General features: G+C 39.0%; 1 protein-coding gene across 7 annotated transcripts; it reads left to right on the top strand.

The window, feature by feature from the left end:
• The first annotated feature begins 10,846 nt into the window (after positions 1-10,846).
• Positions 10,847-21,857, top strand: LOC307004663 (uncharacterized protein). Of its 7 annotated transcripts, XM_079624054.1 has the most exons (4): positions 12,197-12,642; positions 12,746-12,973; positions 13,412-15,318; positions 19,689-21,857. In XM_079624054.1, the coding sequence occupies exon 4, from the start codon at positions 19,694-19,696 to the stop codon at positions 21,278-21,280; it is 1,587 nt and encodes a 528-aa protein (XP_079480180.1). In that variant the 5' UTR covers positions 12,197-12,642; positions 12,746-12,973; positions 13,412-15,318; positions 19,689-19,693; the 3' UTR covers positions 21,281-21,857. The 7 variants fall into 7 exon arrangements, 6 of the variants coding, with proteins under 6 accessions (XP_079480178.1, XP_079480179.1, XP_079480180.1 ...); XM_079624052.1 differs by lacking the exons at positions 12,746-12,973; positions 13,412-15,318 and adding an exon at positions 10,847-10,970 and having other exon boundaries at positions 12,493-12,642; XM_079624053.1 differs by lacking the exons at positions 12,746-12,973; positions 13,412-15,318 and adding an exon at positions 10,928-11,094 and having other exon boundaries at positions 12,493-12,642.
• The last annotated feature ends 948 nt before the right edge of the window (positions 21,858-22,805 follow it).

Raw genomic sequence — 22,805 nt, 5'->3', positions numbered from 1 at the left:
TCTCACTCACTCGCTCACTGACACTCACTCGAATCTTGAGTTTATGACATAGATTCTGCGAGTGACGTCACAAAGCGGTAGTCACCCAAGCGTAAAATATGAACGTTATCAGAATTTCACAACTTGCAAATGGCACAACCGTGTTTTTATATAACACAAATAAAGTTGTTAAGGCTCTTGAAATTATTAATGCCTTTTTAGAGGCTTTTGGGCTAAAATTAAACATCCCTAAATGGGAAATTCTTTGTTTATTCGATACTGAAACCTCTAATTCACTGTAAAAAAAAAAAAAACCTGTAGTTTTACGGAATTTAACTTTTTTATTTTACAGATAAAAAAAAAAAAAAAACTTTTACATTACAGAAAAAGAATGCAAATGTACATTTCCAGTGTAAAATTACATGAAAAACATGTTTTCTTTCTTATTGGTTTTTTTTTTCATATAAAAATACTGGGAAGAAATATGCATGTATCAATACTTCACAAATATATAAAAAATATATTTACATTGATATAATATTACATATTCATAAATAGATTAGCATTTATATACCTTTTACCGGAATGAAAAGAGAGAAAGAAACATGGTTTATGAAATTGGGCTGATTGGTCGATTTTCATCAATTATGCTCTTGCATAATGAGTCCATCTTAGTTATATGTTGCTGTGTAGGAACAAAAGTGCATCTACATTTTCTGGATTGAGGGTAGAACGCCTCTCCTCTATCAGTCTTCCCGCAACACTGAAGCTACGCTCAGGAGTACTTGTTGCGGGGATAGCTAGCAGCCTCTTGGCAACTGGTACGAGCCCACCTGACATCTCCCGCCAGAAGTCAAGAAGACACTGGAAACGTGTCAACTTAGTGTCACTCATGTATTGCAGCACCAACTGGCGACCATGTGACTCCATATCACCACTGTCCTCCTTCCTCTCCTCCTCTTCTACACAACTTGCAAAGAAGTCATGCCCCTCCGTAGCTCCTTGCTCTGGGGGTGGATCTTCAGGAAAAAAGACAGATTCTTATAGAACATTGTCATTTACAATCTAGTTCTTTGTAGTCTAACATACTTAATTTGTCTAACACACCTATATTAAACATTACCTATAAGGTAATCCTCACACCTGTCCTGTATGTGTGTGTCACTCTAAATAAATAAAAATAAATTGTCATTTGCTCTGCAAATGCTGTTGATGCTAGTGTTATTCACCCTCTTTCTCCACAAGGCCTCCCACTCTCTCCTCTGTCCCTGCCGTTTCTGTTAGTGCTTCAGGGTGCTGATGACCTCCTCATACTCCTGACCGTTGAGAGTTTTCCTTAAAGGAACACTCCTTTTTTGGGGGACTTTAACCTATTCACCTTATCCCCCAGAGTTAGATAAGTCCATACATACCTTTTTCATCTCCGAGCGTGCTATAAGTCTGTTTGACGCACCCACCGCTAGCCTAGCTTAGCACAAAGACTGGATGTAAATGGTTGCAGCTAGCATACTAATCCAAATAAGTGACAAAATAACGCAAACATTTTCCTATTTACATGTTGTGATTTGTATAGTCACAGAGTGTACAAAAAACAAAGTCACATGAGACAGACATATTTTAACCGTATAAATACTGGGAACTATATTCTCTGAAGGCGAAGCACTGCTACTTGGGCGGAGTGATAACCGCAGCACCTGAGACAGAGTTGTTTCTCCTGTCAACAAAACCAACGGGGCGTCTCAGGTGCTGCGGTTATCACTCCGCCCAAGTAGCAGTGCTTCGCCTTCAGACTTATAGCACGCTCGGAGATGAAAAAGGCATGTATGGACTTATCTAACTCTGGGAAAATGTTTGCGTTATTTTGTCACTTATTTGGATTAGTATGCTAGCTGCAACCAAAGACCTGTGCAGGTATAAATTACAGTAGCTTCTTTTTATTTATTTAACTTTAATTTCTTTCAAATTATATAAGCAGCTTTACCAGGAAGACATAAAATTGTATGCTATTTTCCCCTGCTCTTTTGAAGTGTGTGACAAGGGTCTTTATGTCCTTAAACAGCTTGATGATGTTGCTGTGCACCGAGTTGTCCTCGTCCAAGTGGTCAAATACATGTTTTAAGATTAAGTTGATATTATGGCCACCACAGGAGAGTCGGACATAATCCTTGAATGCTGCAACCACATTTGAGCCATTATCCGTTACAAAAGCGGTGTCGTTGCTCAGGATGCCAAATTCCTGTGTGAGGTAAAAAAATAAAAAAGATTAAAAAAAGAGTAACACAAAAGCTTTGCAAAAAGAAGCCCAGATATAAGAGCATCAAAACAGAATGACTAACGGTCCTGTAACTGAACAGAGAACTTTTCAATAAATGTTTATAACTATATTAGGACAAAACATACAGTGTTCACACATATGCTTAATGCATATCGGCACAGGAGGACACTAAGATATGAAAATATGAAAACTATTTTTAAAAGTTTGAAATTTTTATGAAACGTTTTCCTTAATCTATCAAAAAAGTAAAACTGCCTCCGACACAGAGAGCAGCAGATGCAGCTGCCTGCAACAAACTGATGTGCAGTACAGTAAGGGACAGTAACACACACATGGCTACTGTTGTATTTATTGATATATTTCTCTTATTGTATAATTTTTCTTGTAAACATGTTTTTGTTGTTGTTACTGTTGCACTCTGTTCTCATACTTTTCCCAATTTTATCATTAATTAGCAATATTAATTACATATGCCTTGTGGATAAAGATGATCTGATTTGAGAGACAGACAGACACACGGAGAGAGATACCTGAAGGATTCTCTCCACAGTCCTTCTGATGTGGTCACTGGATTTAACACCTTCCATCTCTCTTGTGGCCAGAATCCGGTTTACCATCTTCCAGTCAAGGATGTAATGCACTGTAACAGTGATGTAGTGTGTGTTGGTCCTTTCCTCTGTCCAAAGGTCTGTGGTTACAGCATGGTCTCTAGTCTGCATGAAAGGAGGAATTATATTTTTAATGGGCCACAAAATATCTTACATGTAAAAAAGATTACCAGTTTAGAATATGGAGATATTATGGCGTTTAAAAATTGTAAGGAAAATCTGGTGTTTAGGGTTTAGAATCTATAGATCACAGACTACTGCATGAGAGGTACAATTTATGTATAAAAATAGTGCAGAGTGACATGCCTGACGGAGCTCCTCCATGACCAGCAGTTTTATTTTCTCATACTCCCCTTCTACGTGACGGGAAACTGTGCGTGCACATGGCAGTATGTCTTCCACCTGCACGTTACTTCCATATTTGGCTCCAATGTCGAGCAGCTCCTGTGCTACGTTGGTAAAGCCTTTCTCCTCTACCACAGCAAAGGGTCTGAGATCTTGGTTGCACATGCGAGCAATTTTGTCGGTCAGACGAGACTTGACACCTGATGGCAATTTTCGCTTGATGAACGAAGCCATGCTTGGCTGATTCTTTCCCGAATTTGCCTTGCAAGTGTGCCTCTTCAGACCGCTCGTCCCTGAATCACTTGCGTACTTGACTAAGACTAAGCATGTCTTAGAAGCAGCGTACATCGTGCTATCACCGTCACATTCTACTCTCATAAACGTAATATTTCAGACTTTCCGACCAGTTCTGTGAACTTAATAGACATGTCATTACTTCTGACTTTGCGCTGTAAATAATTTTTTTGCCACATCGACTTCTCTGCGGCTGTTAGCTCCCTCCATCACTGCTCTTTGTTTGAATTCCGGCGGGAAGCCGTTACAAAAAGCACTGATGGCTTCTGGGACGGTTGGGTCGTGTAGTTATTTTTTAATTGCGTTACATTGTAGGCGTATTAAAAGGAAACTACAAAATGGTGCATTTACTTTTTTCTTTTTTTGTCATCTTTGCTATTGGTCGATTCCCACTCCCGTCTGCTCCCGTTAACCATTTATCCTGTACCGTCCAAATCCCGTGATTAATAGCAAAGATGACTCCCATCCTGCAGGAATCCCAAGGGAATCCCGTGACCCGTGGGATTCCGGAAAAAATTTCAGCCTTTTGCAAGCTTTTATTTTATCTTTGAATTGTGGCGTTATGTGCGCTCGCATACTGTCCATCACAAGCAGGGCTTTGCGTGTTTTAAAGAAGCCATCAGGACGCTTAGTGTAGCACTTTGTAAGCCAAATGTTCATAATTTCTTGATTCATCCTCCCTTTCTCATTCACGGCCACGACAACTGTGGGGGGAGATTCGTCTTTGGGCATGGTTTTCCGTTTGAAAATGACCATCGGTGGCAATTTCGATGGCATATTCGATCCATCTCCACAAAATGCCAGCACCATTGTGAAGTGTGATTTCTCATGACCAGTTGTCACTATATTCACACTTTTCTGCCCTTTCTCTGTGACACTTCGGCCCATGGGGATGTCAAATGTGAGGGGGACCTTGTCCATGTTGATAATATGATGCGGTGACACGTTGTGTTCAGTTACCTGCTTTTCAACGAACTCACGGAAACTGTCGACCTTGGTTTGGAAGTCTGCTGGCAGTTTCTGACACAACGTTGTCCGTGCTCTGATAGAGAGGTGGTTGCGTTGCATGAATAACATTTCTATTCATATCATATTCATTATGCGATCTGCTAGCTGTTTGAGCTCGATCAGATCGCATAATGAATATGATATGAATAGAAATGTTATTTTGCGTGACGAAATATTTTTCAAACGTGATAATTAATCATTATTTCTCCAAATATGCGCACCATTGGACTAAGAGCCCTGGCGGATGCTAGATATTGTATATATATGAAAACAAAAACCGGAGAAGTGGTGAAAGAATGCTGTATGTGTGATGATATCTATTCAAAATAACGAATGTTACAGATTAATTATTTTGCACTCCTGGCATAAATTAAGAAATTAATGTCACTGCAAACCAGTTTAATTCTAAATAGTGGTCAAATATTGATGCTGGAGTCTCAAACCTTTCTAATGATGCTGAGTTAGAGTGTGATGTTTTAACGAGTAATGAATTTGAACAATAATAATCTGGGGCCATCAGCGATCCTGTGACGAGTAAATCTTGTTAATTAAGTCAAAGGACCAGCCAAGCTACTGTATGAAAAAAAGTGCGACTTATAGGCCAGAAATATGGTAAATTAAAGAATTGTATTACCTCGTTATTTCATCTGACTCCATAAATGAAAAGGTTTTAAAGGGGTGGTATAATGCCCTTTTCACAAGATGTAAAATAAGTCTCTGATGTCCCCAGAGTGTGTATGTGAAGTTTTAGCTCAAAATTCCCCACAGATATTTTTATATAGCATGTTAAAGGGAAGGGGAACCCTCGTGTATGGATGACATTCCTCGTCCATACATGAGGAATGTCGTGTAGTCCCTACCAGCCGTTTGTTGTAGTCCTTTTCTTTAAAAGCAATTACCTTCCTTTGAACTTTGAGCGTTGTAACTTTGCAGATGTTGTTTATGCTCAAACAGCAACATTACACACTAACTAAAGTTAGAAAAGTGAAATCATAATCAACCACCCCTTTAATGATATCTGTGCATCATTAAATGTGAGCGAATGTTTGACTATTCCTTTTAAAGCAGCCCTCAGTAAGATCTGGATTTCTTTGTTGTATCCTCGCGTTTCGCTCGGAGGTTTCTCTCTAGAGCTCCCCCCGCAGCTTCGGAATATATATTTGACAACAACTGTTAAAAACTCGCTGGCTATTCTCAGACACTAGAGGCTTAGTAGATCAACGACATCAAAGCAGATGGGAAACTCTTTGCAACGTCGTCTTCATTCGGGTTCCAACAGCGTGAGGGAGTGCAATAATGACAGCATTATAGCAGATTTCTTTTTGCAGTAAAGCAATTCTTTACCTCGCGAGACTTGGGATCACACGATACTTCCAGACGAAGAGGCCGGCGGGCCGCCGGCCCAAAGTTGCAAACGCTGTTTTTCCGCTCACGGGCACCAGGGGGGTGCGAAACCACCACCATTCAACCCAAAATAAGTAATATAACCATTCCAGTGACTCCGAAGTTGATCAGATAAGGTAAAAAAGTTACTTAGTTCACCTTTAACTCTTTACTGAAAATAATGTCAGAGTCAGTTAGAATAAAATCAAATGTTTTACAATTTATTATGTCAGGTAAATGTATCATGCCAATTTCATAATCAGTTCAAAGATAATAGATACAAAACATCAAATGTTCTGGAATAAAGAGAGAAGATGCAAACCTTGACATTGTAAAATACATGATGCGAAGTGTTTAGCATACATTAGTCTGGGTTACATAATCGCGCTGAGCCTCTTGTTGCATTTCATTATATACAATTGATAAAACAAACTTTGTTTAAAAAGTAAGGTTAAATAAAGGTTATGTTGTAAACAAGCCTCACAAACAAAGCCTATCTGCACAATATGATAAGTATGGTCACCTCAATTGCATGAGCCATTGCAGTCCAGTCCTGGGGGAAAACATGGGTAGGTACATGTTGCTCATTGCTGCAGAGAGGGGTTCCCGGACGTTAAAAAAACCTCTCTATCATTAAATAGGTGGAATTCCACCTAGTTTTAATGTCCTGAAGACGACGAAGTTGGGGCATTTAAGTCTTTTTTTGCAAGTTGCCTAGCTTCTCTTTTGCTGTGCAGCTGGATCTAAAAAATCCTACCACTCTCCTCACTTTGGATCTCAAGTCATGAAGTTCAGTGACTGCAGCAAGATTGTCTTTTACTACAAGATTAAGGCCCTGTTTACACGAGAACGCTCGCGGGTGAAAACGAAAAAATATTTTATCGGATGTGCCTTTCGTTTACACGGCATCGGCGTTTTTGGGGCTTAAAAACGCAAAAAAAGTGAAACCACCCTCCAGAGTGGAAATCTTAAAAATGCTCCGCCATCGCGCTCCCGTCTAAAAGGGTAAAAAACGCAAAAGTCTGTTAGACAGTGAAGGCGTCGCGTACGCGTTTACGTCACAGGCATGCACCATACAGGAAAATAACAAAACATTATCAAACAAATATATTGTCACAGTCTTCGTCTGCAGCTGTCTGTCTTAGTCTGCACTACACTTCCCAGAATCCCTTGTGTCTTCACACCTGAACTCACTTCCTCAATCATCCACCTGTTCATCGTCCTCATTATCTGTGTCACCTGTCTTCACCTTGTTAGTGTTCCTTTGTATCTGTACTTAGTTTGCTTCTGTTCTGTCTGTCTTGGTCTGTCCTTGTTTATGTTACAGTGTATTGGGAGTGTTACCCTTCTCTGCCTGTACCAGTTTTATGTGAGTTTATTATAGTAAAAGTTTGAATTGGAGCTTTGTGCCTCTGCCTCTCTTCACCCGCCCCATACCCGTGACAGAAGGACCGACCATACCAATATGGATTTTGCAGCAGTCCAGATCCTTTTCCTTTTTCAGGAGGATCAGTCTCCCGAGGCCCATCTCCGGCCGGAAGATCACACTGAGGCTGGTGTCATCATACTGAGCCGGTGTCTGTTCCTGAGCCGGTTCCGAATCCTGTCACTCTCCCCAAGTATTTTTTTTTGGGGGGGTTATAGGCCTCCGCCATGGCCGCCCGAAGGGTCCTCACCGCCATGGCCGCCCGAAGGGTCCTCGCCATAGACATGTATAAAGGCTAGATGGCTTACCGGCGCTGAGAGCCAATGGGACCCGACGGCCATCTTAGGACAGCACCGCTCGTCCAGTTATAACATTAAAGTCTATTGTGCATGTAGTGCTGAAATAACTATATTTTGCTCAATTTTCAACCGATTTTCAATTGGCTTGGTGTGTCATAAACGTCAGGGATGCCATGAAACACACAGCTACGCTGCAATGTTAAGCGTTTCTCAAAACATGAAGCTACAATTTAAACATCGGCATCAGCACAAATCATAGCCACGTTAATAAGGTTTGTAATAAACCAAACCGTTTGTAAATCCGTCAAGAAATCAGCAAGTTACGAGCATTTGTCACTCACCTTCCGTCCACAGCAGCAGGGAGCAGCAGCGGAGTCTCCTGACCTAAGATGGCCGCCAAGTTGACGACACAGCTGACTCCGCCTTGAGCCATCTAGCCTTTATACATGTCTATGGTCCTCGCCGCCATGGCCGCCCGAAGGGTCCTCGCCGCCATGGCCGCCCGAAGGGTCCACGCCGCCATGGCCGCCCGAAGGGTCCACGCCGCCATGGCCGTCCGAAGGGTCCACGCCGCCCGAGGGGTCCACACCACCATGGCCGCCTGCCCGTCCTGCTCCGCCATGGCCGCCTGCCCGTCCTGCTCCGCCCTGGCCGCCTGCCCGTCCTACTCCGCCATGGCCACCTGCCCGTCCTGCTCCGCCCTGGCCGCCTGCCCGTCCTGCTCCGCCATGGCCGCCTGCCCGTCCTGTTCCGCCTGCCCGTCCTGCTCTGCCTGCCCGTCCTGGCCGCCTGCCCGTCCTGCTCCGCCCTGGAGGCTTCCTGGGGCACCCCTTCATCAGCCTCCAGGGTGCCCACCCCTTTGATGTTCTACGGCGCGAGGTCGCGCCTTGTTGAAGGGGGGCGTTATATCAGTCTTCGTCTGCAGCTGTCTGTCTTAGTCTGCACTACACTTCCCAGAATCCCTTGTGTCTTCACACCTGAACTCACTTCCTCAATCATCCACCTGTTCATCGTCCTCATTATCTGTGTCATCTGTCTTCACCTTGTTAGTGTTCGTTTGTATCTGTACTTAGTTTGCTTCTGTTCTGTCTGTCCTTGTTTGTTACAGTGTATTGGGAGTGTTACCCTTCTGCCTGTACCAGTTTTATGTGAGTTTATTATAGTAAAAGTTTGAATTGGAGCTTTGTGCCTCTGCCTTTCTTCACCCGCACCATACCCGTGACATATATAGCATTAATTTCATTGACAAAAAAATAAATAATCCGAGCGACACGCGAAGAGCACCAAGGGTTAAAGCAGCAGCTTTACCGTATTAAACATGAAAAACTGTCAGCGGCTCTTTCAGTGCTTCACATTGCCACCTAGCCGCCTGGAGTGCATACTACATCGAATTTCACACACTTTTGCGTCACCATATGTACGCAGATTTCCCCCCCATAACGCTCGTCTAAACGCAGAATAAAAAGTGATAACGCAACGCTATGTTTGCGTTTTCTCTTCAGATCGTTTCCCTGTAAACAGCCTAAGAGTGTGCGTAAAACATGGCAAATGTCTCAAGCTCATTTTCCTTACTGCTGCAACCACATTTGCTCCGTTGTCTGCAGTTACACAAAAAACTTTGTCCTGAAGACCCCACTCCAGAAGGATACTGCGAAGGTGGGTACCTATGGCATCAGTTGTGTGTCTTCCTTCAAATCTAACAAAGAAATAAGATATACTCAGATGTGCTTATTATGCACAGTTACTTGGCCGTTAAATCTGAAGAGAGTAATTTCGACACAACTAACATTACCAAATGGAGTTTTCAAAATGACTTCAATAAATGCCCATCTGCCAGCAATTGTACAATAAAATGGGCCACTCAAATGTATTAATAATAAGCCAACATTACTCATTTAGGATACACAATAGTTGACGCTGCAATTTCCTCCGGGATTTCAGAAAGAAGTTATTTACCAATGAAACTTTTTTTTTTACCTTTCAACCTCCAGTAATTTGGACTGCAGAAAGGAATCATCAGAAATATAATGTGCTGTCACAGAAATATATGATTCCATTGCAACAGATGTCCACAGGCCAGTCGTGAGACAGACACTCGGTACAGCCTGAAAAGAAATGAATGTAAAGATATGAAAATATATCAACCATCATTTGGAAAAACTTTGACCAAGGAACACATTTAGGTTTTAATTTTAATTTTTAAGTTAAATTTAAAATGAGTCTCTATAAATGTTTAAATTATTGCATTTTAGAATCAATCATAATAATCATTAGAATGATTAGAAAGACATTCCTTTTACTTTAATAAATAAAATAAAAATATTTCTGGGCCAAAGTGACTCAAAATGATGGAGCAGATCACATGTAATCTAACTGACTGTCACATGTTAATAAATACAAATTCTGTCATCTACATTTTTCAGTATACGGTGATTACTAAATTATTAATCAAATTATAAATACAGCCATTTAACATTTTGCATTTAGGAAAGCATAACAGCATATTGAAATAGAGGGGAAATAACAGTGAGATGATCCCTAAGAGCTTGCTTTTTGTATATCTTTCTAGGATTAGTTGTTTTGTTGTTTGTTTGCATGGAATCCTGTACTTTGGATCAAGTGTATTCACAAATTCTCGAAAACCTTCATCCTCCACAACAGATAGTGGCTGAATGTCCTTGATTATGAACTAGGTTAGCTTTTGATAAAAAAAAAATTGTTTGGGAAGACTATAAGCTACAATGAAAGAACAATCATATAAAGAAAACAATGAGTCAGAGACATTTTAAATCTGAGGTGAAAAAAAATAACCCAAACTAAGACTCAAACTACTACAGCACTATTGACATTTTTTATGGGATGATTATAGGGGTGTGTAAATATCGTAATACAAAAATGCAACAACATGTATTGTGGATAGTGACAATCTGTAGCCTATTGTGTATAGTTCACCCTAAATGAAAAATACTGAGAGAAATAAAATCAAGTTTACAGAGTTTCACTGTCAGTACTACATTAAATAAATACTGTATAATGTTGAACATAGATGTATAATAATGCAAAGGGGAATATTTATGGGTCCTGATAATGCCAAAAATATCTTGTCATTTTACCCGTCTAGTAAATGAATCTTGAGCTTTAATTAAAAAAATTAAAGCATTTTTTTTTTTTGCAGTGTGGCACACATGTGTTGAATACCTCTGAAGTAACTTAACCCTGAAACAAACTGCTTACCCCAGTCTCGCATAACCTGCACTCTGGAAAACACTCCTGCACTTTTATTTTGCTGTGGTCGTGTGACGTCATAAACATGCGCTGCGCTCCTGCGTCTGTTGTGATTCGGCTAATAAAAGGTTTGTGCTTTTAAACGTTTGTGATTTAGGAAATTGTTGGTGTTTAAATGGGAACAGATTGTTTAATCAACGTATAGCATTTACAATTAATTAACGTATGCAACATTTATAAATGTTATTTTTGGTGAGTAGAAAGCATCCACGCATGAGTTGCAGAAGGGGTACGTCTTATTTCGCTCCCTATATCGTGAAATCAAATAAAGTAGATCGTAAACTGAAATTCGGTCTCTGACAAGTAGTGATTGGAGATTTAAAGCTTTGAAGATCTCGAAACTGTTCAAAACGTATTCTGGTCAAAACGATGTATGCCACAAAAACAACTTTGTAGACAACTTTTACAAACTAACAGGTTTTTCCCAAAAATAAATATATAAACATAAATTATTAAATAATACCAAATATATATAGGGTGTAACGATACCTTCATTTCACGATTCGATATATATCACGATACTGAACTCACGATACGATATTATTGCGATACTCCCACATATGATAAAAGGTTAACAAAAAATTTACTGTTGATTAAAATGCTAACTTTGATATTACATTGTGGGTTTAAATGAACAGGTTTGGACTTGGTGCTTGTAATTCAAGGATAATGGTGACACCAGAATAAAAATATTCATGATTCTGAAGCTGACCATTGCATTATTATACATTATAATCAACATTATATAGTAGTTTAATGTAGTACTGACACTAAAACTCTGAAAACATGATTTTTTTCTTATACAGTAATTTCTATTTTGGGTGAACTATCCACGATACATATTGTCACTATCCACGATACGTATTGTTGCATTTTTGTATTGCGATATATTGTGGCACGATATATTGTTACACCCCTATATATATATATATATATATATATATCATAAATACTAAATAAGTAACATGAGTCTGCATAAGCTAAATTAATCTGCATTCTAGCTAAATTAATTTGTAATATACACGGGTTTCTGTGCAACGTCATCACGTAGATGCGCGCGCATCTAAGAGGCAGAAAGCAACAGTCTTTACGGCTATATCTAGCAGAAGCAGAGATGACGCGGAGCTGTTGTGCTGTAAACTAACCTAAATGCATAGGGTATGTCATGTTTTTATGATTTGCAAACTTAGTTGGACAATTTCATACTAGTCAACTAACTAACTTTTTACATAATGTTATATTAATATGCAAATGAAACACAAGCAAACAGTTTATTATTGAGTCAACAAGAATTTACAAACAATGCGAAATCTACGTTAATTACAATGTTCTTTTACAGAACTCGGCATAACATATAGCAACCTTGCCTCTTGGATGCGCGCGCATCCGGTATTGTTTGTATACAAGAAACCTGTGTATAGGTTTGATCGAAACGTTTGCGACTGACTGACTCCCTTACCAGTTCACCAATTACTGAACTAGGGAGCTAATTGAGACGTACCCAGAAATGTAGTTTGGATTTATTTTTATATATTGTATAAAATAATATTAAATGTTTCTTTCTTTTAATTATTCCCATCTTAAACAAAGTGTGTAAACAAACCTGTAAAAAAATCCTGGTGATGCAACTGAGATCCATGTGACATACAATTATAAAGATGGCGTTTATTAAAGAGGAGAGTGAAGACATGAAGATTGAAGAAGCATTCAGAGTGAAAGAGGAAAATGAGGAACAAACAGGTTGGTTTCATTCTTAAAACTGAACTCAGTTATTTGATCCTTATTAAAATGTTTACTTCAAAAGCACTCACTGCATCAAATCAGTAGCTTTGTCCCAATTCAGGGGCTGCGTCCTTCGCTTTTTGAAGGCCGATTGTGTCACAGCGGCGCGATGAAGGCTGTCCCAATTCGAAGGGTCCTTCGAATGTGCCCTACCGTCCTTCTTTCCCCGTGCCGCGAAATAATGAGTGAGTACTTCGCAGCCCACGCCGTTGACAACAGGATTTCTTTTTTTCAAAGAAAATGGCGGATGATAGTTCTTCCGTGGCGGCCGAAGAATACATTTATAAATGTAAGTATTGTTTAAATTTACTCAAATAGCTAGCGAAGCGAGCCCCCGGTCTTTCGTAAAAACCGTTAAATTAACCCTTGCGTGGCTTCATTTGTTAGGTGGTCTGATGCATAACTTGTTCTAACATTTTGTGAGGGCAGAATTTTTTTTATTTATTTTCCGGGCCAAAAACTTGGCCAGTGTGGCTTGGAGGGAGGTAAGGCAATGACCCATTTGAAATATTTCCACTAGGCTGGCGGCTTGTGTATTATAACAGTTAGCCCTCAACCTATACAAAGCCCACAATAAGGCAACCAGTAGTTTGTAGTACTGTCATGCAAGCTATGTCTACAAATGTTTTATCCAAATATGATTTCTGGAGTATTTTGTATGCATGTCCTGCTGTGTCATTTTCTAAATATTTTTCATAAGTGTTTCCTTTTTCTTGTGTTCTTACAGAGGCACTCCAACAACCCCCCCTCATTAGCTGCATTTCCACTGTCAGGCCAAAAGCGGGTGTGCTATTGCTAGTCGTGTTTCCACTGTCACTTCCGGGGCTTCCTCTGGGCCAACAGCCAGGGTTTTTTGGCCCGCCGAATACCTCGTCCCAAAGCGGGCCAACTCTGGCTTGAGGAGTGGTTACGATTAAAGGCGGAGTTTATCTAAGTCAGGAGACGGCAACGCTGTGGATGATTTAAAATACCAGCATTAAAGCTACGTTCACACTACAAGCGACTTTGTCGCTGCAGGTCGCCAGTGGCTGGCGGTTAGGTCGCCAGTGGGCGTTCCCGCTACTGGTTGCCTAGTAATGTTTGTGAATGACATTCACTGATGTTTCTCCATGTTGTAGACAACAAATCCGTTTTCTTGCCACTACAAAAACATTTTGGAAGGAAAATTCTAAATATAAATGGAATCAGTACATAACATGCATAACATTAAAGATGAACGAGAAACTGTAAGTGCTTTTTGCCATCGCGGCTATTTAATTGCAACAAACGTGTAAATACCGGTCTATATGGGTTCACGAAACCATTCAGGCTCTGAGTCAGTACTGTGAACGCCGCTGTATGTACACGGAGATACATCACAACTTATAGCACAGTTTCTGACTGCTAAAATTAGCTTCTCGTTCAACTTGCCTCTGTCAGAGAGTGACAGATGATCACGCGCGCCTCACTGACTTCACTCCTATTGGTTGTCGCTCCCGAAAGTCGCTCTTCATTTGCATAAAGTTAAACAGATCTCAACTTTGTCACGTCGCCAATGGCCGCGATCGCGCGTGTTGCTGGAAAACGCCCGCTCCCCATTGAAATGAATGGTAACGTGTGAACGCACCTTAAATAATTTTAGTTGAATTCACTTTCAGACAGGATAACTTCTGTTTGTGATCAGATGTGGATTCTGATCACTGTATAAGGCAGAAATGTTTATATGCAATGCAAAAGACTATATATGTGTGATTGCGCACTAACCATTACCATAGTATAAACATGGTAGCAAGACTGCCTGAAATCAGACAAATCATATAGGCTATCACAATCGTGTATTTATTTTATCTGTCAGTATCTTGTCTGTTTATACCGGACTGTCTTATATCCATATTTAGCATATATTCTATACAAAGCAACTCTGTTTTTTTTTTTAGCTTCTGTTTCTCTGACTGAAAATATAACTGTATCGGGACTATCACTGGAGAGAGTGCTAAAGCTTCACGGGTTGAATTTTTGGTTTAATTATTTTAGGAATGATCATTCTTTCTTAATGTGATACTGACCTGTGACTACAAATATATAGAAATAGACGCGACTGAACAAGTACGTGTCTTATTTCTTTTGTGAAACAATGGTAAATAACACTTTATTCCCGTGACTAATGTGCAATCTTGACACAAATTAATTCATTATGACCCATGTATCACTTATTATTGTAAAACATAGATGCTTGTGTTTTAAATCTTTATGTAAACAACAAAAATGGCAGCAAACGGTTGCTTTTATCATAATCTCGCTAGTTTCCAGTGATTTCTTTATGGTTATTTTTCTGATAAAACTTCCATTTGTTGGTGTAATTATGGGTTTGCGTGAAGTTGTTCCAGAGGCATGTTTTAGTAAATTTCGTGATTTTGGGCTCGGTGCGATTAGCCCACCCCAGCACTGGCCAGACAGTGGAAATGCGGCTATTGCCTCCATCCCTGAGGACACACCAGGGCCAAGTTCAGCAGTGGATGAGCAAGATGAGGAGGAGCAGCGCCAGCACCAGCCAAGAGAAAAAGAGGCTAAGAGGGAGGACATGAAGGTTCAGCGAGAGACAGAGGAGATCACAGGGAGAGAATGGACAGATTGTTTTCTCCTCTTGAGAGATTGGTAGAGAAATAAAATATTGGTTTTGTAAATTAACATTCTGTACATTATTTTTAAAATGAATTTGTTAATGAAACAAACAAGGAATTTTTGTGCATTGTTTTTGAAATGCAAGTTAAAATGTGAAAATGAAAAAAAATTATTCTGTACATTTGACAAAATAAATAGTTCTACACATTTTTACTTGCAGTACATTTTACAAATTTTTACAGGATAATTTACGTTTAAGATCAGAAAAACAGTACAATTTTAATATTTCCACTGTCCACTGCGTTGTCTACCAAAACAGATTGGCATGGCTAAAAGAGGGAAGAATAAATTACCGTAAATCACAGGCTCAAAAATCAAACTATAAAATATTTTAACATGCAAAACCGTTCTATGACTGCAGATATAAACTCTGCAGCGACCCTCCAGGATCGACGTTGCCTATCCATGGTCTATAAGACATTTGTAGTGTTTCTATTATATACGGTTCATATTGTTTTAAACAATATCTAATATCCTGCAAAAAGTCAGTTTATCATAAAAAGTACAATATTTGCTTCTGAGATGAAGTGGGGTTACAAAAACAACTTCAAAACAGAGTAAATGTATTTTGTTACATTCCACCACTGGTTATTTGGAAAAGTATGATACTATAAATAGAATTTTACAGATAGATATAAAATGATAATTAGGCTAAGATGAGCAGTATAACAGTATAACAATAAATGTAAAATAGTACAGATAAAGTATGGACACAAGCTATCCGAATAAAGTGCAGTGAAGAGTGATTACATATTACAGTTAAAATACGATATTGCAAAATGCATATATAAACAGTTGGTACTAAAAATAACAATTTGTCAGTGCAATTGACATAATCCCGTTAAGATAAAGTGCAAAATGCATATGTAAACAGTTGTTACTGTAATAAACAGTCAGCAGTGTAATTGAGCATAATCCCATCAAGATAAAGTGCAAATGCATATGTAGACAGCTGTTACTGTCATAGACAGTCAGCAGTGCAAATGAACAATCCAGTATTGCAAATACAATGAAGGCAGATGTGAAGAGGGAGAGGAGAGTCAACAGTATATGAGGGGAGTGAGGTTAGCAAGGCTTAGAGTTCAATAAAGAAACAGCTCTAGGAAAGAAACGGTTCTTTAGTCTGCTGGTCCTAGTCCGGAGGCACCTGAAACGCCTACCTGAGGACAGGAGAGAAAACAGTCTAAGCCAGGATCAGGCATTAGTTAAAACAGGACATTTTAAGTACCTTTTATAAACATGCCTTAGAAAGAAAGAAAAATACTGGTGACATTTGTCTTGAGACTAAACAAATGGAAATTATGGCACTGACATGTCGGTTCAAGTTGCTTTCAGTTAATACAGAATTTATATAGAAACACACACACACATACATACATATATATGTAAATATGTATATATATATATATATATATATATATATATATATTAGGGGTTTGTATCATGGTGTTAGGGTCACAGTTTCGGTACAGTTTGTTATATGATTGTAGGGGTGGGCGGCAATTTGACAATCTTACATACGAGTAATTTGATTTTACAATAACGATATACATCACAATATAGATATTTTTGCTTTAAATAAGGTTATGATATCAAAGTTTTATTTATAAGGTTATGATATCAAAATTTTATACCATTAACATTTATCAACATTTTCAATATCATTAAAAAAATACTAGCCTAAAATATGGAAGACAAATAAACAGTGATAAAGAGAAAATAAAACAAACAATAGAACAGACAAAAATTAAAATAGACCTACCTGAAAAACTTCAAGGACCAGAAATGCTACATAAAATGTATTAAGTAATCAAAATGTATAAAAAAAACAAAAAAACAATGCACAGTCTTTACTGTGTAAATTAAATATGCATGTATTCTTATTAAACTTACAAAAAGTGATTCAGTCAAGAGCAGTGACTCTTTTTGTTGATTGATTAGCATTAATAATGACAGCAGGTAAATTTGGATGCTTAAAATTTGGCATCACGAGCGTAACCGCGATAGAGAAGATGGTCCAAAAAAAAAAAAAAAACTCTACCGGTTGATACATTTATACTAGTTAATCGTGTCTAAGGATATGACTCCAAAATTTTAGATAACAGTGGAATTTCAAAATTCTCCATTCCAATTTTGATACCACAGCAAAAAACTACAAGTCTAACTAACAACCTGGAATGATCTCCCCACCCTCATCCACAATCCCTGACAACACTCAAAAGACAACTGAAAACTCATCTCTTCCGTGAGCACTTTACATAAAAAAAAATCCTTTTCCTTTAATCCTCCGTTGTCTGGCTTATATTACTCTGAGCAATGGCTGACCTTTGTATTTTGACCACTTCTTGCATTGTTTTAGCCTCTTCACGATGACTCGCTTGCTTTAGTCCTCAGTTGTAAGTCGATAAAAGCGTCTGCTAAATTACTAAATGTAACAAACATTTTAACCATTATTAAAGGCAAGTAAACAGTCAGTAATAAAATAAGATTAAATAAATCGAACTACAACCAACAGAACAAAGATACAAATGAAATTTAGTTTTCAGGTACAGACATTGAATAAAGTATTCAGACGTAAAAGCAGCAAGTATATTAGGCTGCTGACACTTTAAAATCTAATGCACAGGTCCAGTGTATTCTAGTGATGCACTGAAATGAAAATTTTGGGCATGAAATTTCATGTCAGCACATTTGAGCAGACTTTGCTTTTCCAGTGAGCGTGAGCGTTACATGAGTGGAACGTTTGGGCCGTAAGCGACTGTGCGGAGCAGATGGGTGCTGTTACAGAGTAACCCGCTCGGTCAGAGTTGCTTCAAAGTTGTGCATCTTCGGATGCGGAGCCGTTCACAAAGTTACAAAAAAAAAAAAAAAAAATGCTGCGCGAGAGTGAAACCTGTGGCATATATTTTTGGCAAATTTTTTAAAGCCTTTTTTCTCTTTCAGACAAAAATCAAAAAATGTAATTTTCAGCTGATCCTTTTAGGCAGACAACATTTTGGTGCATCCTAGTAAGCAGGGACGGACTGGGGCTAAAAAACAGCCCTGGACTTTCTCCCAAATAGGCCCATCATCTGGTCATTCGCCCCTAGCTGTGCGCGACAGACACTAGCCAGGATGTCCTCCTGATACTCAAACAAGGTATTCACAGCAACCAGTGATGCGCGGGTTGATCCAAAATGAGCGGGTGCCTGCGGTCACCCGCGGTTACCCGCGGTTACGAGTTATCCAAATATATTTTTAATGATATTCGGGTCGCGGTCGGTCGGGTCGTTTGAAATAAAGATGCCAATTAAACCTTTGTAATTTATATGACACAATGTTCTATGAAATACATAGGTCTACACTTTATTGGCTGAATAACTGGCGCGAGGATGACGCACGCTCAGTCTGCAGATGAAAGTGGGAAATCCTTATTTACCCTTTGAATGTTGAGTGCGTTATTAACTTTTTAATAAAAGCTGACGCGGGACAAAATGCCCGATTTCCCAACGCGTTGAACAGCAATGCCATTGTGCCATTTTAATAGGCTACTTTTAAACGCATATAGCTCAGTAATGTCAGTTTTATGTATTTGCTGAGACTGGATAAACACATGCAGCATCTTAATTGTTAAGAAAATGAAACGAAATAAATGAATAAATCAAGCCTTTATTAGCCTACAAAAACACTAGGCTATATCATACAGCATTCAGAAAAATGCGCACCCCTAGTTCCTCCGTCTATGGCCCATGACGCTACGATGAGCATTTACTAGCTACTTTAAAAAAACGCGGGTCGGGTACATTATTTTCTTTCTTTTTTTTGCGGTCCGAGCTGTGGGCGGGTTAGTTGAAAATGTCGGTCGGGTGCGGGTTGTTTATACATTGACCCGCGCATCACTGATACATACATACACAGATACGCGTTAATAGTTCTTTGTTCCATCGATGTAGCAGAGAATCCTGGGACTCCACATGCTAATCTAATTACTATGAATATAAGAAAATGCACATATATAGAAAATATTAAATTGCTTCCACACTACAAATACTGTCTCACTGCAAACCTGAACATAGTTGAGAGGAAACTGTTTTTCGTTTATTTTGGATATAAATGGCAGATTTGAAATCGGTCTATGCATTTCCCAGTTTCTTCCGGGTCAAGCCGTTTTATTTTTTGTACGATTTTGGGATGTCCTAAAGAAAGTGAAGATTTTATATTAAGAGGAGGTTCTGAGATTAAAGGAAACCCATCTTTCAAGAGCTTAGTCCGTTTCGGATCTGGCATGTTGTTGTTTGGATTATTTGAATGTTTTGATGTCTGTTGCTTTGTGCCATTACTTATATTTGCCTTTTTTGCCCTAGACCTGATGCCGCTGAAAGAGGAGTCTCAAGAACTGAATGAAATGGATGAGAACTATCACTATGAGAAAAATCGTGATTCTGCCAATGGAGAAAAATACACACAGACTGAAAATACTTCCTTACGGAAAAAAGATAAGACAGGAACTAGTAGTTATTTCAGCTGCTTTCAATGTGGAAAGAGTTTCACTGAAAAAAGAAACCTTAAAGTCCATATGAGAATTCATGCTGGAGAGAGCCCTTACACCTGCCAACAGTGTGGAAAGTGTTTTACTCAAAAAGGAACTCTTAAAAGCCACATGAGAATTCACACCGGAGAGATGCCTTTCACCTGCGAACTTTGTGGAAAGAGCTTCATGCGAGAACTAAACCTTAGACATCACATGAACATTCACAATGGAGTGAAGCCATTCTCATGTGATCAATGTGAAAAGCGTTTCACACGTAAAGTAGGCCTTAGTAACCACATGAGAGTTCACTCAAAAAATTGTTTTAAATGTCATCAGTGTGGAATGAGTTTCCCAGACATGAATCGTTTTAACAGACATATGATAATTCACTCTGGAGAGAAGCCTTTCAAATGCCAGCAGTGCGGAAGGGGGTTCAAATATAAGAAAAACCTTAAGACACACATGATAATTCACACTGGAGAGAAGCCTTTCACATGCCATCACTGTGGAAAGAGATTCAGTCATAAAGTAAGCCTTAAAACTCACACAAGACTCCATACTGGAGAGAAGCCTTACACATGCCCTCAATGCAAAAAGAGTTTCACATATAAATCAACCCTTAATGCCCACATGAGAAGTCACACTGGAGAGACCCCTCACACATGCAAAATATGTGGGAAAAGCTTCTCACAGAAAGGCAATCTTAAGACTCACATGAGAATTCACACTGGAGAGAAGCCGTTCATATGTGGTCAGTGTGGAAATGGTTTCAGATGTAAAGTAACCCTTAATTACCACATGCAGATTCATTCAAGAGAGAACCGTTGTATATGTCAGCAGTGTGGAATGACGTTCACAGACCGTAAACAACTTAAGGATCATGTAATAACTCATATTGGAGAAAAGCCTTTCTTGTGTCATCACTGTGGAAAGAGTTTCACATTTAAAGGAAACCTCAAGACTCACATGAGACTTCACACTGGAGAGAAGCCTTTCACATGCCATCAATGTGGAAAGAGATTCAGGCATAATGTAAGCCTCCAAACTCATGTGAGACTTCACACTGGAGAGAAGCCTTTCGTGTGTCTCGAGTGTGAAAAGAGTTTCACGTATCAACGAGACCTGAAACGTCATTTGCAAACTCATTCTGGAAAGAAATTGCAGTGTGATAGGAGGTTAACAAAAAGGGGTCATTTCAAAAGTCACCTGCCCATTCACTCTGGAGGAAGGCGATTTAATTGTGATCAGTGTAATAAAAGATTTATTTTGTGGTCTCACTTACAGATACACCTGAAGTGTCATACAGATGTGAGACCCTATTTGTGTTCATTGTGTGGAAAGTGTTTTAAATGGCTCAGCAATTTAAAATGGCACCAGAAAATACGTGTCTGTGTGAAATCAAGGCTACGTTCACACCTCAGCTGAATGTGACCCAAATCTAATTTTCTGCCAAATCATTTATTTTTTTTGGATCATTTTTAAATGATCAACTGATGCTCCTACAACGTTCCACCTTGGCATGGTCAGTGATTTGGAGATCACCAATTTTGTTTTCTTCCTTCACGTATAATTTGCCTTGAGGCTTCTTTTCCTTTGGCATGTACATATGAATGCTTGTGACAACAACTGACAGTTTTCCAATCTTTCTCTATATATTCGTTAACTCCGAATCACACCACTGACCCTTTTTGTTATCTTCGGTGTAGGTTGAAGAGCAAACAAACATTTTCATGATCTCATTTTTTATTATATTAATTTATTCCCTTCCATTCAATTTGATTACTCATATTCCTTACTCTTGCAATGTTTTGCTGGTGTTATTTAGTCTTAAGTTTGTTTGGTCTTCATAATTTAGAGATAAGAGGGAGTGAGGTCATTTCAGTGTTTCTGCTATCAGAGGATGATGTTGTGAAGCAGTTTGGTATAATACCATGGATGGACAAAGTCTGACTGAGCATTGAGAATGAAACTACTAAGTTTATTCAATAAAAATTGCTCATTACCATTATTTTGTCTGCTGCTTTACACTCTTGTCTTGGTCTGTCTACACGGGTTTCTGCAGTTTGAGACTGCGTCTAACATTAATCGTCTTAAACTTCTCTTTCCATTTCTTTTCCACAAAAATGTATGTCTAATGTCATGTTCAAATGACATCCCAAACTATGTAATGTTCCTCTCTTCCCAGAGTCCTATGTTCCCAAGATTTATATGTCACATAATGAAAATGTGAAAAAGGGCCCTATGTTTCCAGGCTCCTGTGTTTCCTATTAATGCAACCCAGCTCAAAGTCACAACATAAAGAGGACACTTCACAAGATGGGTTTAAAAAAAGAAAATGTTTTGACCGTTACTTTAAATATACTTATAAGATAATAATATAAAAGAACAACAAATTAATAAACTGTTGGAAATGGGAGCACAATCTCAAGAACCCACTCTTCCAACCAAGACAAAACAAAAATGAGAGAAAGTGAGACAACCTCCAGGAGCTTCTTAAATAGGTTGTCACAGGTGCTGCCTGTTTTCATTAGAGCAGTCCCACCCACCAAGGAGGAGTCTCTGTCCTAGAATTCTCACAAAGGTCAAGTCAAGTCATCTTCATTTATATAGCGCTTTTAACAATGTAGATTGTTTCAAAGCTGCTTTACAGAGATAAACGTATAATTTTAGGTAACAGATTGTTTTGGCTTTATAGCGGTTCTTGAATAATGTTACTTTCCAGCTAAAGTTAGTTTTGATTGGTTCACTTCCGTCGAAAGGATAATTTGTTATTAAATTAGGGGCCGCTAAGACGACACCGTTCTCTCTACACAGACTTTAAACGTGAACCTGTGATAAACACTGATGGTGCTCACCTGCGCATCAATAATTAATTCTATAGTTATGTGTGTTTGAATATATGTCCGCATGTTTGTAATTCTCTACAAACCAAGCCTATACAAACTACTTA

The sequence above is a fragment of the Phoxinus phoxinus genome, assembly GCF_949152265.1.
Source record: "Phoxinus phoxinus genome assembly, chromosome: 9".
Lineage (NCBI taxonomy): Eukaryota > Metazoa > Chordata > Actinopteri > Cypriniformes > Leuciscidae > Phoxinus > Phoxinus phoxinus.
The sequence above is the reverse complement of the archived record's forward strand: the minus strand, read 5'-3'. Positions and strand labels throughout refer to the sequence as shown.